Source organism: Talpa occidentalis, unplaced genomic scaffold (assembly GCF_014898055.3).
Source record: "Talpa occidentalis isolate TD23 unplaced genomic scaffold, MPIMG_talOcc4v2.1 talOcc4.14, whole genome shotgun sequence".
Lineage (NCBI taxonomy): Eukaryota > Metazoa > Chordata > Mammalia > Eulipotyphla > Talpidae > Talpa > Talpa occidentalis.
In genome coordinates this window covers 41101876-41119348 of record NW_023601433.1, presented here as the reverse complement: position 1 = coordinate 41119348, position 17473 = coordinate 41101876, and the positions used below count along the sequence as shown (strand labels likewise).

The window sequence follows — 17473 nt, the reverse complement described above, 5'->3', positions numbered from 1 at the left end:
CGGCATCTTGGGTGAGCTTTTCTGCTCCCTTCTGGTTCCTCCAGGAGTCATCTGTCAGTTTCAAGCAGTCTTTATTGGAGAAAGGTCCCTGTCCTAAAATGTCGATGTGGGGACACACTCCCCTGTGCGCCTGGTCTGCCCCGGCGGTGGGTTCCTGCTCCCCCTCTGGGCTTGGACTGCAGGCCAGAGGGGGTCTGGCGTGGGCGAACTTCCCCCGCTCACCTCTGGCTCCTGAGGAAGCCTTCTTCAGGTAGTCTTTACTGAAGAAATGTCCCTGTTCTAAAATGGTGATGTGGGACACACTCCCTGCACGTACGGTGTCAGGCACACTCTTCTGCGTGTCTGGTCTGCCCCGGCTGTGGGCGCTCGCTCCCCCTGTGGGCTCAGACTACTGGTCGGAAGGGGCCCGGCGTGGGCTAACTCCCCAGCTGGCCACTATCTCCTTCAGGAGCCTGTGCTGGCTACAAGTCGCTAGGTGGCGCCAGAGATCTCTCCTAGAGCCCTTGGGGAGCTGATTTTCCACCCCGTGGGACAGGGAGCAGAGCAGGGATGGTAGGGTACACCTCAACGGCTTTGGGGTGCTGTGTCTGCCTTGTGCCCCACCGTCGTGGGGAACCCACGCCCCTAATTTCGTGCCCCGGGTCTCGGTTCCAAAGCCCTCAGTTCCAGGACGCGGGCTGTAGCCCAGATCAGTGGCGCGGGAATGGCGCCTTTTGAATCCCGCTCCCCTGCCTGGGCCATACCACCCTGAACGCGCCCGATCTCGTCCTGCAACCCATTAGAAGCAAGTCTCTAATCATCTCTTTAGACTACTGAAGATTTCTACAGAAAACTTCAGAGAAGGTGTTTTAAGTAGAGCAAAGAAGGAGAAACAGACCATTCCTAGCTGCTTCAGTATTCTGAACTTAGTCTTAAATTTATTTTAAATATAAAACTAAAAATGGAGCTATGCTATAGATACTCTTTTGGTGACCTGCTTGATTAGCAGTATATTCTGGAGGAGCTTTCCATTTTGTGAGATATTTGCCTACCTCATCATTTGAAGTGGCTATCTTGGATTTTCTTGTATCACTGGATTTCCACTGTTACATGTTTATGTTTGTATGTCTGTTTATATTAGGATCTGGCTCATCTATGAGGAGGTTCTGCAGTTCAGGGCTTGAGGTCTACACATTTGATCTGTAGACTTGGCAATAATTATATCAGTTTCTTGTTTCCCATTATTAAATAGTGGGCAATCTTTGGTACACTAAGTATCTATCATGGGTGTTGTTTCCTAATATTAAGATGATCTAGAAGAAGGATAGGACAATTTAGGATTACCTGTATTTTTCAAAGATTTATTTTTATTTATGCATACAAGAGCTGAGGTACAGGCCAGAGGTGCAGAGGGTAAGAGGATTCACCAGAGACAGAGCGGGGAACAGAACAGCCAGATTGACCGAAATACACTGCTGAGGTGTATTGACCGAAATACACTGATTGACCGAAATACACTGCGCCATGTGGGACCCTCACTGGCCGGCCGGGCATTGAACTTGTGCTGCAGTGGCTGTGGAGAGCTTTGTAATTGCATCTTAACCCCTTGCACCACTGGGGAGGCCCTTGCCTGTATTCTTGATTTATCAGCCTTATGGGTAGCATTATTTAGATTTTTGTAACTGCTCATGTTAGTCTTAGACTCAGCAAAGCTGATTGGAATTTAGACTTTGAACCAATAAACACATGACCCTCCTCTCAGTTCCTTAAAAACATTTCTGGGGCCTCCCCTGGTGGCGCAGCAGTTGAGTGCTGGGCTGCGAGGCTGGCCGCAGCCTCTGCAGTGCCGGTTTGTTCCCCGGCCACCGGCGAGGGTCCCACAAAAAAAAAAAAAAAAAAAATTCTGACTTCTCAGGTGGACCTAAGTCTCAAGTCTTGCTTGTTGCAAATACATTCAAGTTCTACTTCTTAGATCATTACCTAAGACTGTGTCCGCTCATGTAGACAAAATGCTTAACCCTTTCATTCTTTGGATACTAAGACATGGATACTATGCGGGGGTGGAGGAGCCTTTATTAATAACTAAGACAGGATTCTGTTGAAGGCTAAAAGGACATTATAGCTTCTGTAATCATGAACATACACTAGACTACTTAATCAACCCATCAAATTATGTGCTATTTCTTTGTATCCTCCGCTATTGAGATGAGACAGCTCTCTCACTTAGGGTTCTTTCATTTAAGGTTTTTGTTGGCTCTGTATTTTATGTCTGTCGCTTGTTTTCATTTGTGTTCACTTTTAATATTTGTTTACAAGTTCTTGTTTCTGTATATCATGCTGAGCTACCAAGAGGTTTTGCCCCTAGGTACAGCCATAATGAGGATAAGCTTAATAACAATTAAGTTTAATAGCAAGAGTTTAACAATCCATCATGTAAGAAATTGCCTTCCTCTTAATGTAAGCACAAGAACTCATTACAAGCCGTTGACCCCTCCATCAAGCAGGCTAAACTTGTACATTCAAGGTGACTTCTGTTACCATTAAGGGGATTAATAATCAAAGGAGGCATACTTTAGTAGCTCCCAGGAGTTGCCAGATCTGTGGCAGTTCCTCAGGGTACACACAATGGAATGGGCATGAAAAGTGGGAATATTCTAAGGTAAATAAGGGTTGAGGATTTTTTTTTTAATTTATAAGAGAATGATTATCTCTTTCTGGTATTATGATGAATTCCTCACATTCCTATCTGAAACATTCTTGCAAAGGGTGAAAAGAGCCCCATCTCTCATCTTCCTAAGATCTCTAACACCAGTTTTGCAGATTAATCAACTTTACTGAAAAATAATTTTTCTAATTTGGTTCAGACTGACCTGTGATGAGAAAATCATTTTTGATGATAAAAAGCTTCAGGTGTTATAGCACTATGTAATTCACATGGAGTTTCTCTATTAAGCTGTTCCCTAACAGAGATCATGACTTCTTAGGATGTGGACTAAAAGGACTTTTGTTCTGAATTGGATGGTTCTTGAATGACCTTAGATTAAGAGAATATTCTTGATATTTTTCTGGAAAAAAAAAGTCATCTATTTCTTGATACTTTGTAACCATCCCAGCCTGGGTATGTTCACCATAGGTTCTAGGCAATTTGAAGGAGACTTTTGGAGCCCTTGGCATCATTTTCACAGGCTTTAATGGTAAACAGGGGAAACAAGCCAGCAGGGAGACAGCAACTTGAGCCCCCTTCCCTAGGGTGACACCACCATTTTACCCCCACCCTCCTAGGCACAGGTGTGCACATCCATGCTCAGGTGTCCCTAATCAGTTATGTGTACCCCACGCCAACACACCTTCTACGTTAACAAGATGAGGGCAACGGATGATGGCCACAGAGGTCAATGGTGTAAAAAGCCTAATGATCTTCATTTATCCTACACATGATCTGGCTTGGATCCTCCTCATTACCATTGGAGTTCATGATTTCTTTGGCTTCTTCTTGAGCAAGCAGTTTACTCCCTTTGGTACCACTCTAGCTTGATATCAGAAACAGCACATATTTTGTAGGGTAAGTGAATTTTTCAGGTTTTACGCCGCTGGCCATTATGGCTATCACCTACAACCTTGAATGCAGGAGGTGCTTGGGAGCGTAGGCGCGGGGCACGCATGCCTGATGGTAGATACCTGGAGTATGGTGTGGGCATGTGTAAGTGGGCACACCTGAGCCTGGAGGCTGAAGCTATAAGGGCGGCTATGGCTGAATGGCTACAAGAGGTCGAGCGACAGCTATGAGAGGAAGAGACCGCAAGAGAACACCAGAGAGAGCCCGAAGAGAAAGTGCAGATTTGCCGGGGGCTGGGAGGCCTGACAGCCTCTTGGCCCCCCACCTCCCTGCCTTGCCAGCCTGTGGGCTTACCCCCCAGCAATTGGTATATAAAGAGCATTAAAGCCTGAAAAAGCCACTGAGGGCTTCTGGACTCTCCTTTATCCATCTGCCCAGATTGAGAGAGAACCTGCCCTGTGCCTTGCTGGTGCTACAGATCTCCATGAGGTCCCGGCGAAGCAGAAGCTCCTCCAGAGCAGTAGATGCAGATATGAGTATCCAGACGGACATGATAGTTGATTGGCAGGTTTGCTTGGTAGCTTTCTGTTTGATGAGCTTCCACAGCATGTCTGCAGTCTGTTCTATCCTAGTGTATAGAACTGCAGCTCATTTTCAGTACTGATTTTCTATTCATCGGGTGATTATTTTATTTATTGCCATCCCTGTAGGATAAGGAAAAATGTCAGGCTTTTCTGCCCTCCCGCCATCAAGATAGATGATGGATCCTTGCGGTCCTGAGTGCATGCCTGATGGCGGGCACCTGGAGTAGGGTGTGGGCATGCGTAGGTGGGTATACCTGAGCTGAGAGACTGATTTATAAGGGTGGTGCAGCAGAGTGTGGTGTGGTGGTAGTGCGGTGTTGAGGGTGGAGGAGTGGAGTGTACGGAGGAGTACAGCGACTACAAACAACAGGCGAAGAGCATGTGGCTGCTAGAACCGTTCATAAACCTACCCGGAATGGGTTGGTTGCTTTACAACTGGCGTAGACGGCAGGATGGTTCAAAGCAGGACAGCTCTACGCAGACGAAACCCTTTGGAATCTGGGGAGGGATTGCCGGATGGCCGGCCACAAGCAGATGGTACTCGGTGGCCAACCTGCTCGCCCAGTGGGCACCTCCCCAGGAATGGTCAGAGGTAGATGGATTCCGGGGCAGTTGGAACAGGCCCTGTATGAAATAGAAGAAACCCTGAATGGATGCAGTGCCCGCGAGGTGGCAGGAGCCGTGGGATGGGTATTTCTCACAGCTCTGCGAGAGTCCAGGCAGAAAGAGCAATCCAGAATCCAGCAAGTACGGGATGAGATGTGAAAAGAGATGTGGATACTGCAACAACATTTGAGAATTCTGGAGGAAGACGTTCGGAGAAACCGACCCACCCTTCCGGAGATGCCAGACTCCGTTTCAGGAAGGAGGGAGAGGGAGGCTGGCCCTTTGCCCAAATTGCAGCCGGTGGTGGCCAATCAACCTGCAACTCCAGAGATGCCAGACCCCTCCCCAGGAGAGGAGGAGAGGGAGGCTGGCCCTTTGCCTGAGTCCCAACCGGCGATGGCAAACCAACCTGTGACCCCGGAGATGCCGGACTCCTCTGGAGAGGAGGAGGCTGGGCCTATGCTCTGGGCCCGCCCGGTGGTGGCTCAGAAAATGAAACTGCAGCAACCCATGGCCCCAGGGGGGTCAGGCTGCGGGACCACCACAAATGACGGAATTTACTACCTATCAACCATTCACCCAGGCGGGACTGGTGGACTTGGGCAAACAGTTCCGCCAGAAACCAGAGGAACCCTTGGCAGCCTGGCTGCTACGTTTTTGGGACCCTGGGGGAGGATGCTATTGTTTGTACACCCCAGGAGATGGGAATCTGGGGGTGACCAGTGGGTCTTGATGGCCAGGGGCAGCCTGCGTATGCCCAGCAGCTAGGCGGAGGAGAAAAGCCAACTGAGAAGGCAAAAGCTGGTACTGATACTAAGTTTGAGAAGCCCTGAGTGGCTGTTAACAGCCTAAGTATGCTGAAGACCTGTGAGTCTCTTAAAAGCACCTGTGGGTGATGCCCTGCTCGTTGTCGAGTGAGGGTGAGGAGCTGAGGAACCCGTCCTTGGGGGACAGGTGGGGAACGTGGCTTGGGGTGGAGCCCAAGCTGAAGAGGGGACCCAAAAGAGGCCACATGTAGAGTTTGGATCCCCGACCCATGTGCTTGTGCAGTGGGTTGGCCTGAGTGCAGGGGTCTGCGAGTCGCATTGGTGGCTATGAAGGCCGAGTGTTGGAGCGACTGCAGACAAAATCCCGGAGGGTTGGCGATTACCCCCAACAGTATAGAATCGCCAATCCCAGAGCGAGTGCATCCTGGGGGTGGATGCTGTGTGTGGCTTGTAGCCAAGACTACAGCCAGAAAAGGCCAGGAAGCCTGACGGCTCCTGGCATGTTACAGTAGATGCCGTGAATGGTTCCCCTCTCTCGTATGAGCAGTGCCTTCGGCAGCAGATTTGGTGGCTCATCTGCTGGTACCAATAATTGTCTTTTGCACTAGGTTGGGGCCCTACCTGGACTTATTTGTGTTCTGTTGTATTTTGTTGTTATATTGTGATGTATTTGCTTTTGTGGGCCATGGCTGCATTGTTTATGTTTGCTAAGAAAATTGTATATATGTAGATTGTATGGCAGAAAACCCTGAGGGGGTGGACTGTAGGATGAGGAAAAATGTCAGGCTTTTCTGCCCTCCTGCCATCAAGATAGATGATGGATCCTTGCGGTCCTGAGTGCATGCCTGATGGCAGGCACCTGGAGTAGGGTGTGGGCATGCGTAGATAGGTACACCTGAGCTGAGAGACTGATTTATAAGGGTGGTGCAGCAGAGTGTGGTGTGGTGGTAGTGCGGTGTTGAGGGTGGAGGAGTGGAGTGTACGGAGGAGTACAGCGACTACAAACAACAGGCGAAGAGCATGTGGCTGCTAGAACCGTTCATAAACCTACCCGGAATGGGTTGGTTGTTTTACAGTCCCTAACACTGGTCTTCACTGTCGCCTCATGTGCCACTATCCATAACCATACACGTGTTGTGCTTTCCTCACCCCAGATGTGCAGCACACTGGCATTTTCGGTGAACACACCAGAACCTTTTTCCAAGAGTGGTTGGAGCACTCTGTTTTTACACATCAAACTGTCCCACAGGCGGAAACTGCCTGATTATCTGGCTAAGAGAATAAATGGTGTTTGCCTGGATTAAGTGATATAAATATGAGCTTTTAAATGATTTTTTTCTTTTATTTTTTGTCATACTGCGCAGTTCTAGCTTTTTGTTTCATCCCTTAAATAAAAGGTAAGAAAATATAACTTACGATTTTTGTAATTTTTTGTAATTCTTGTTTTTTTAAACAGATGTCATTAATATACAACATTATGCTAGTTTCAAATATACAAATTAATGATTGGATATATGGATGTATTGTAAATCATCATAATAAGTCTAGTTAATACTCATCACCAAGTATAGCTGCAACTTTTTTTCTTATAATGAGCTCTTTGAAGATTGACTCTCTTAGTAAATTTTATATCTACGATACAGGATAATTAACTCTAGTAACCAGCAGTACATAACATCCACAGGAATTGTTAGTTTTGACTACCTTTACCTATTTCACCCACCTTCTATTTCCCACCTCTCACAACCACTTACCTGCTCTCTGTATCTATGAGGGTTTTTTGGTTGTTGTTGTTTGTTTGTTTTAGGTTCCACACATAAGTGAGAGCATATAGGTAGTTATTGCTATCTGACTTACTTAGTGTAATGCCCTGTTGTGTCCACACTGTTGAAAATGCTAGGATTTCCTTCTTTGAAGTTGGAAGATTCCATTACACACACACCATAGTTTTTCTTTACTCATTTATCCATCAGATATTTAGGTTGTTCCATGTCTTGGCTATTGTGAATAATGCTATAAGCAATTCTTTTAAATCACCATCTTGTTTAGGCTTTTCTATACATGGGAGAGGTATTGATTTTTAGCTGAGAGAAAACCTTCATGTCATCATTATTTCAGTTACCACTGGGCCCTAAATCTTAGATTTCTCCCTATTAATTATTCCCTTTTTATGTTAGACATTTCCCATTACTTAATGCCATTATGTCTGCCATTCCTTCCTGTTACCACCACTTGTGTCCAGGCTCTCACCATGGACTCTTAAAATAGTCTCCCCCTTCTAGGGCTCGCTTGAAAATAGTACTTCGAATATTACTCTGTAGCTTCAGAATTTTGAATTGTGTCCTCCCCCCCACCGCCCCGCCCGTCACCCCCCACTTCTCTGTCACTGCATTGCCGGAAGGGTAAATCCAAATTCCCTAACATGGATGTCTGGCATCCTTTGAATTTACCTCTACTATCCTGCACACACATTGCTCTAGAAAATCTGTTTTTGTTCAGCATTAAATCATACAGCTAAGATTTTCTAAGTTCTTGTTTTGTGCTATGTGGTTTACTGAACTTGGAAGAGCTAACCAATAAGCGAACTATGCCTTCTACAGAACCCACAGTTTGGTAAGACGTGCAAAAGTATGTAAAGGCAGTTTGTAACCCAGTGTGGTGCTAAGATAGGGTAAGTACAGAGTGCTGTGAGAATGCTATGGGAACCCTGAGCCAAAAAATAGAGGTGGTCAATGAATCTAAAAGATAAATAGATGTTATCTGGGATAAAGCTTGGGATTGGAGTGCAGTGTTGGTGGGGGCCTCTGTCAGTGGAGGAGTGTTTGCATCTAGCAGGGTAGATGCTGAATAAATGCATGTTGGATCGATGAATGTGAATGCCCAGAGGTGAAAGAGATGATGGAGAGAGTGGCGGAAGATAAAAATATTGGCGAAATCAGATCAGGGAAGTAGTTGGTGTTATATCCTTGAAACAGTAGAGAACTTGTGATTATGTTTTTCACATGGGAATTGTTTGGCTAGATTTGTATTTTGGAGAAATCCTTCTGCGGAAGATGCATTGGAAACCAAGGTGATTCTGTGCTATAGAGACTGGTTTGTTGCATGGAATATGAAAATAGAATCTGAGTAGAGAGAAATATTGAAGAGGTGTAATCATTAGGATGAGGTGATTGATTGAAGGTGAGGAGTGAGTGGAAATGATACCTACATTTCTGCTTTGGGTAACTCGTGCCACCAATTGAGATGCAGAAGGTGATGCAGTTCACCTTATGTACTGTGATCTCTGCATTTTTGTCCCTTTGTGGAATCTATTATTGTCTTCAAAGTTTCTCTTCACCACCCCAGTTTGTGATGATCACTCCTTCCTCAAAATTCCTGGTCTAGTTTGCATTGTCTGCCAGTGTCTGTCATCTGCTTATCCAGCTCTTGCCCATGCTTTCTCTTGCAGCTTTCCGTCATGTGTTTCTACCTGCCTCATGATTTGAAGTCTTTGAGTATAGTTTGTCTTGTACTCCAGGATGAGGTCTGACTGGAATCATGATGATCTTTGCTGAAAGCTTTTAAAGCTCATCAAATGTAACTTCTCTTACTCTCCTAGAAATCTTCTGTTCTATTTTGCTACCTTTTAGGAAAGAAAAAAATGGAGCCTCACTCTATCTACTAGAAAGCTCAAATTCTAAAAGATTCCCCCTCCCTCTCTCCTTCCCTTAAGGGTTTACTGAGATCTTACTTGTGTCAGATACTCTACTAGGGGCTGGAAATATAAAGGAAGAATAATGCATTGGTTTTTTGATGCCAAATAGTTGAGTCAACATCTGTTATACCCATTTCTCTGTCCTAATTTCAATTCAGACTCATGGCAAAGGAGGGAAGAAAGTCATCCAGACTGATGAATGGAGGAATGGCCCTGTTGAAGAACGTCTTGAGTATGCCCTCGTAAAGGTGAGCTATGGGAGCAGTGAGTGGGTGGGCGCTAGAGGAGCAGAGCTGCTAGCAGCTGACAGAGGAGACTGCTTAGACCATTCCTGGATGATTTTACCTCCATCTCGCCTCTGACACAGTTGACAGAGTCCACAAACGGTTTTGGTTGTCCCAGCTGGGTGTGGCAGGTGTCACAGGCACCCGTTGGCCAACGGTTCTGCTAAATATCACATAGTGCACAGGATAGATCTGGACAACAAAAAATTGTTCACTTCAAAGTTAGTAGTGCAAAAGATGAGAAATACACAGTATTGGAAGTTGTGGAACACATCCAAGACCATTGAACTGGGGGTGCTGCTAGAGAACTAGGGCTTGAGTGAAGGCTGGGTAAGTCAATAGAGGTTTCACACATTGCAGCTTCATCAAAGGGTCTCACCCGTGGTCATTCTCCCTCTAGCCTGCTGACATTATAATGAAAAAACATGCTGATTTCATAGGGGATATTTATTAATATATAATTGATTAAACTGCTAAGATAAAAAGCATGTTTTACTGTTAATTTGAACTTTACATATTATTCCTTTTTTTCACTTATTCTGGCCACTTACTGTGTTTCAGTAAGACCAGTTAAGGACTTAGGGTTGTCTTCTTTAATCCTTAAAATAAATATTTGAAGTAAGGTACTCGGTGGTATTTTAATTTAGGAATCTGAGGCCAAATAAATTGCCTAAATTAGTGATAGAAATAAGGATATGAGGGCCTCCCTGGTGGCACAAGGGGTTAAGCACCACACTATGAAGCAATCCGAAGCCTCTGCAGCACAAGTTTGATCCCTGGCCAGTCAAGGAGCAACCCACCTGGTGCAGCAGACCTCTCCTCACTCGCCTGCTGCTCCCTTCAGCAGTTTATTTCAGTCAGTCTGCCTGTTCTGTTCCCCACTCTGTCTCTGGTGAATCCTCTCACCCCGCGCACCATATCTCTGGCCTGTACCCCAGCTCTTGTATGCATAAATAAATCTTAAAAAAAAAAAAGAAATAAGGATATGAACCCATTAAATCTGATTCCAAAATTCACACTCTTTAAGCATTTTCTTAATTCATTCTTTGTTGGCTGTTTGGACATAACCCATTTTTTCATGTGATTTTTTTTTTTCCCCTAATTTTTTCATAGGGCATTGAAAAGCATATTATTGAGGATACTGAGGAAGCCCGGTTAAATCGTGAAAAATATCCCCGACCTCTTAATATCATTGAAGGGCCTTTGATGAATGGTATGAAGATTGTTGGTGATCTTTTTGGAGCTGGAAAAATGTTTCTTCCTCAGGTGGGCAAAAGGCAGAGGGCAGGGGGGGATTTTTGCAGTTGAAATAAAAGGTCTTTGTTCTTTCATAAATAGTAAGTTTGGATATGTTTCTCAGGTTTGAATTTTGGCAAGAACTTAGGGGCATAGAAATCTAGTCATTAATCAAATGCATTTAGGAGTAATCTGGAAAAATGCATCTTTAGAGAGGATGTGATAGTAGTATTCTGAAAATTCTCAACATTCTAATCTTTCTGTTCTGCACATCACTTATCCTCAACATGCTCTTCCCCAGCCCCATCTCAAATTAAAATTAAACCCAAGTTAATAATACTAATATTTGATTTGACCAGTGTTTTAAGGATGAGTATTTTGAAAAAAATCATTACCATTTTAAATAGTGATGTACATTAAATAATATTTCAAGTAAAACCACAACCCTTATTTTGATCTACAGAGGCTACATCAGTGAATAAATACCACTGAGCCATCTGGGTTTGCAGCTCTGAACATACGAATGCTAAAAGACCCTGTTCTTTTTCTTTTTTTATTTACTCATTTGGTATTTAATTATTGATAGCCCATTTCCCCTTAGAACATTCATCCCTCACTACAGCTTGGTTATTTTATAATTAGCATTTAATAAACTGCACATATTCCAGAGATATAATTTGGTAAGTTTTAATACATATACACTTGAGAAACCATCACCACAGTCAAGAAAAGGAACATTTCATTGTCCTGTCTTCTTAGTCTTCTCCAGCATTTGTTCAGTCTTGGCTTTTCATGATGTTGACTTATTTGAATGTTTTGTTTTGAGTTGACTTAGAGTTAACCAGTTGCAAATGCAGCTTATAAGTGTTCTTATCTCTCTCGTACAACTTCTTCTCTTACGGGTAACATTTTACATGGCCATAGTACAGTGATCAGAACCAGCAGCTAACATTGGTCTAGTACAGTTCACTAAAGACTTTATTCAGTTTTCACCAGTTTGTCCATAGTTCTCTTTTTGTCCCAGGACCCCAATTGCTCTTATCCTGTCTCTTCTAGCAGTTCCTCGATCTTTCCTTTAGACTTTTGACTTTTGAAGAATTCAGTACAGTATAGTTTGATAGCTGTAGACTAGCCCTCACTCTGAGTTTGTTGTTTTTTTTATTTTTGGTAAAAACCCAAAGCACTCAGCATTCAGAGTGATGCTGTGCCTTTCTCAGTTTATCATATCATGCCTGTTGTGTTGCTGCTCATTAACTTTGATCATTTGGTTAATGGCGTCTGCTGGGTTTCTCCACTGTAAATTTACTTGGAGAAACTTTGAGTCTGTGTAAATCTCCTATTTCTCATACTTCCACCCAAGAATTTTAGCACTCATGATGAACTATTCTTACTAAAGCAGAAGACTTACTATTCTTACTAAAGCAGAAGACTTAATAAGAAACGAATTATGATCCTAGGGATTGAGAAGAGAAGGCTGTGAAGGGCTCATGGTAGAGAAGTATGAAACTTAAAGCATGTATAGAACTTGGAGAAGTGAGCTTAGGCAGAGAAAAAAATAACATGCAGAAAGAGTTGCAAAGAATAGAAATTGCAGCATTTGATTTGATTTCTAGCCTTGTGTTCCTTCCCATTTGTTGGCTTTCCCCACAGGGAATTCATTCCTCATCCTTTGTACCATCCAAAGTGGACTCCAGTGTGGTTGACCTGAGATCAAAGCTCACACTCTTAAATTTGTACTGAAATGTCTCCAGTGGCCATTAGTAGCCATTCAGCTTGTTTGGTAAAGGTCCCTGACTCTGTGTATTCTTTCCAGGTTATAAAATCAGCTCGGGTCATGAAAAGGGCTGTTGGCCACCTTATTCCCTTCATGGAAAAAGAAAGAGAAGAAAGCAAAGTACTTACTGGAACAGTAGAAGAAGAGGCAAGTCATTTTGTCCAAGCCTGTGGGTTCTGTGATGAATTGACCCTGAAGTCTTATTGTTTTGGGGAGTAGTGACTTAAGCCATAGGGCTTAGCCATGCTTGTCATGGAAGATAAAATAGAGAAATGAGCTAACTCTTTTCTCAAGAACCAGAATACACAGGGATTTTCCTTTGAATGTGGCTTTATGAAATTTTTAATATGAACATAATTTTTCCTACAAAGCCTATAACTTCAAGACAAAACCAATTCATTCATTCAGCTCTGTGCCAGGGACTGTGCTTGACACTTTACCTATAAAGACTAGTCCCTGTCCTTGAGGAAATTGAGTAATGTTTGGTTTTGGGAAATCTATTAATTGAATATTCTCCGTATGCTGGTAATGTCCTTGGCACTACTTCTGGATTCAATTTAATTCTTTTTGGCTGCACCACCATAGTAAATCACCATGCTTTTGACCTTGTTTAGCTCCCTGTGAAGCTCAGTCAGCTTTGGCCCCTAATTCTGAAATCTTAAATTGATCTGAGTTTGTGAATGACTCAGAGATGTAGTGTTTATAAAAATCCCTCATACATGCCTTTTCTTTTCCTTTTTTTTTTTTTTTTCTTGAAGGAGCAGGGATGCTAACAGCATACTGTACAAGTGTTAAAGAAATAAGAAGGATTAGGTCTCCCCAGTGGCACAGCAGGTTGAGCGTGGTGCGGTGAAGCTTTCCACAGCTTCTGCAATGCTAGTTTCATTCCTGGCCAGCCCAGGAGCTACCTACACGGCACGGCAGACCTTTCCTGTCTTGCCCGCTGCTCCCCTCAGCAGTGCTTTCAGTCTTTCTACCTGTTCTGCTCCCTGCTCTGTCTCTGGTGAATTCTCTCACCCTCCCCCCACCTGTGGCGTGTACCCCAGTATTTGTTTAAATTAAAAAAAAAATCTTAAAAAAAAGAAAAAAGGATCAAATGCCCCTCTGTATTACATTTGCCTATCATAGTTGTTCAGATTCTGATGAGACACATACAATTCCTTCTTCTCTGCCCTCCTTCTACCCTTTACTGCTAACAATAAACATTTGTCAGACAAGCTTTTTGACTAAGGATATGGTCTTCAACTATAAGATTGTTTTGTATTTGAACTTAAGTTATTCTTTGTGATGCTGGAACCCAGGAGCTTGGTTGAAGCCCACTGAACTAACCAACTAATAATTGGGCTTAGTGTTCTACTCTTAGAACCTATGATTAGTGTTCTAGATCAGTCTTGAGGTTGTCTTGGTTATATGAAACTGCTTTCTGTGCTGACACCTGACTAGCTCTAGAGAACTTGGTGATCTACTCTAAAATGACCACAGCAATGCTTAGTGACTTGACTTTGACTTACTCTCCAGGACCCTTATCAAGGCACTATTGTGTTGGCTACCGTTAAGGGTGATGTGCATGACATAGGCAAGAACATAGTTGGAGTAGTCCTGGGCTGCAATAATTTCAGGTAAGACCCACCTCTTTCAACCCCTTTCTTATTAGAAAATAAAAGCATTAGTAGGACAGTTCTTTGCCTGGGGAGAGGAGGGTGGGAGAAGGTAGTGTAATGCAGTGGGTGTTACAGGTTATTTTAAATTTCTTTTCCTTACTATATTTTTGAAGTTTTTATATTGAGCACACTTTTTTCAAGTTAAATAAGTTCATAATTAACTTCATCAATAAATGTCAAAAAAGGACCAAAAAAAAAAAAATTAGTAAACACTATTCAACCAACATCAAAACAACCAAGAGGCTTCTTTGAGAATTGCCATTGTCCCAGAGGTTCTAATAGTTTGAATACTGGGCTCTCTCCCCATGGTCTGTGATGTTGAACATATTCTTTTTTTCTTTCAATAAACTGCCATATTTTAGAGCCAGATTTTTTTTTTTATTCTTTATAATTGTATTGTTTTTTATTGAGGTAATGTTGGTTTATGACATTGTATATGATTTATGGGTATAGGTTCACACTTCTTTTAGGTCGATATATGTTACTACGTCCCACCCATCACCAAAACATCCCTAATCCTCTACCACAGTCCCTTTGGGCCCCTTTCCTTCCCACCTCCACCCTTTCCCTCTGCAGCCTTAGTTCTGCATTCAAATTTCTAGGATTTGTTTTGTTTTAGTTTTGTGTGTTCCTTGAATTTGTTTCTTTATATTCCACATGTCAGAAATCTTCCAGTATTTCTTTTAGAACTGAGATCTTATAAGACTTTGGCTAAATGGGGTTTTATAAGAGACTTTGACTATACTACATACAGTTTTTGGAATGTTGTATAAAAGAAAATCCCTTTCTGATATTTCTTATTATAGTGAATAAATATCCAGCACAAAGTTATTTCTATGTGAGAACTGATGACCTACAGTAATTGTATATTTTGCTCAGATTTCAACATTATTTATAATGAAAACCCTAATATTACTAATGCCTTCCCTGGTTCATGTCCAAGCAACAGTCCTTTTGAGTCATGGACTTCTTTCCAATGTCAAGCCAAGAGAGACTTGACTGCAGCTATAGCTGTGCCCCTCAGAGTTCTCATCTGCTGTCAGGTAACAATTATTCTTTAAGCCCCCTCCTTACTCCAGCATTGTCCAGTTGTGTTCAAGACTATTTAAATGCAATTAAGTATCATTCAGGAAGGTTTGAAGATGAAGAAGCAGTACCAGTGAGGGCACCTTTTCTCTTTGACTATCTTTACAAGTACTCTGCTTACCTGCCCACTCAGTGTCAAAAGACAGCATTCTCTCCTGCTCCTGGAAATGAAGAATATGGCTCTTACATTTATTATTTTTTTTTTTTAAAGTTTTTTTTTTTTTTTAATAGAGGCATGTTATTTATTTATTTGTTTGTTTGTTTGTTCTGTTTATACATGCACTGGGTATAGTCAGAAGCGCGGGAGGGTGAGAGAATTCACCAGAGCCAGAGCGGGGAGCAGAGCAGGCAGAAGGACCGAAGTACACTGCTGAGGGGAGCAGCGGGCGGCAGGAGAGGTCTGCGCGCCATGTGGGACCCTCGTCCGGTGGCCGGGGAGCAGCTGGGGATCGAACCGGCGCTGCAGAGGCTGTGGGCAGCTTCGCAACCCAGCGCTCAACCGCCGCGCCACCGGGGAGGCCCTCTTACATTTATTATTTTATAAAAGATAAGTATATTAGAAATACATTGGCGGTTACAATGATGAGATTTTTACCTATAGAATAAATATTTGGATAAGGTAGTTTGCTTCTCAAAATCTTTGACACTTCCATTGTCTCACCTTTTTAAACTTATTGTTGATTTCTATTTGCATTTATCACAAATAATTAAAATTCATTTCAACTACTAATTGCTTATATATCATCTACTCTAGGCATTGTATTAGAGGCTCCAAAATAACCTCCTTGACTTTACTCCATCCAAGAAGCTTCCTATTTATCAGGCTAAATATCAACTCTGATAAATGGGATAAGAACTGTTATAAAAGATGACTTGTAGGTAAATTTCCTATAACAATTTTTGAGATACCATTGTTATGTGTTTATTATATTTATTTTGATCCTTGAATAAGTAGCTGAGAGAATCATGCTAGGAATGTTTTTTCCTCCAGTAAAGACACTTTAAGAGGCCAGGGAGAAATGTGGAATTTCTCCAGGGTGCTACTGGAACTGAATGTCAACAGTTGTGAAAGCTTCCTTATTAAACCCGAGGCTTTCCTCCAGCACATCCAGTTCCTCTGTCTTGTGCATTGAAGTCTGCTTATCTTTGCTGGTAACTCTAACTGGAGAAGCTGCTTCTATTGAAGTTTGAATTATTCTTTTCACAAAAACATAAGTGAGTGTGCAAACTTCCTGTCAGGTCACATGTCCCTTTGTAGTTATATATATGTCCATATCTATAACACCTAGACTCTTGGCACCGTTGAGTTTAATTTTATGGTCTCAACTAGTAGACAAGTGACTGGGAGATCTGCCTAAATAGTTAAAATGTGTGCTTTTATGAGCGTTGGTGTTCTCAGCTGGATGCTAAGCTAAAACCCTCAAATAGTGGGGCCTCCCCGGTGGCGCAGCGGTTGAGCACTGGGTTGCGGAGCTGCCTGTGGCCTCTGCGGCGCTGGTTCAATCCCCGGCTGCTCCCCAGCCACCGGAGGAGGGTCCCACATGGTGTGCAGACCTCTCCTGCCACCCACTGCTCTCCTCAGCAGTGTACCTTGGTCCTTCTGCCTGCTCTGCTCCCCGTTCTGGCTCTGGTGAATTCTCTCACCCTCCTGCACTTCTGACTGTACCCAGTGCTTGTATAAATAAAATAAATAAATAAAATGCCTCTATAAAAAAAAAAAAAACCCTCAGATAGTGATTCCAGTACCAAATACTAATGCAACTTTCTTGTTTCCTGGCTTTGTCATGGATGCAGATTTCCTTAGCTCCTAATGAATTGAAAGGATGTTTTTCTCTTAGTGTCCCTAAAAGAAGTAAAGAGGACTAAAAATGATACTTCTGTCTGGACAGAAAACACATTTTTTATGGGTCCTGCAGTAGATTTCTTGATGCAATACAGTTTTGCAAATTTGAGAATTTGAATAGAGTTAGGGACTGTGTTTACCAGCAGTCCACAAATAACTAACATTTGTTTACCATTTTGTAGTTTATATGGTGTTGACTTTTCTTGTCTTTTTCTCTTCTTTCTTTTTATGGTTCATCCTGTTCAATTTGAGCCTACTTCAATTTTTGTATTTCTCTTAAGAAAACCAATGAGAAAATGGAGCTTTAGAAAAGTTAAATGACTTCTTCATTTTCCCACTTCTTCATATTCTCACAAGTCATAGACCATAACAAGGCTTCAATTCCAAAAGTCAGGTTTATTGC

General features: G+C 42.8%; 1 protein-coding gene across 3 annotated transcripts in view; it reads left to right on the top strand.

Annotated features, from left to right (window-relative positions):
- LOC119244573 (methionine synthase) overlaps nt 1-14252 on the top strand; it is a 69060-nt gene extending 54808 nt beyond the window's left edge. For 2 of the 3 annotated variants that reach the window (XM_037510370.2, XM_037510371.2), the window contains exons 19-22: nt 9345-9434; nt 10584-10736; nt 12520-12627; nt 13999-14252. In XM_037510370.2, coding sequence (XP_037366267.1) covers nt 9345-9434; nt 10584-10736; nt 12520-12627; nt 13999-14103 — 456 coding nt within the window. In that variant the 3' untranslated portion in view covers nt 14104-14252. The remainder of the gene's footprint in view (nt 1-9344; nt 9435-10583; nt 10737-12519; nt 12628-13998) is intronic. The other variant, XM_037510369.2, reaches the window with a different exon arrangement.
- The last annotated feature ends 3221 nt before the right edge of the window (nt 14253-17473 follow it).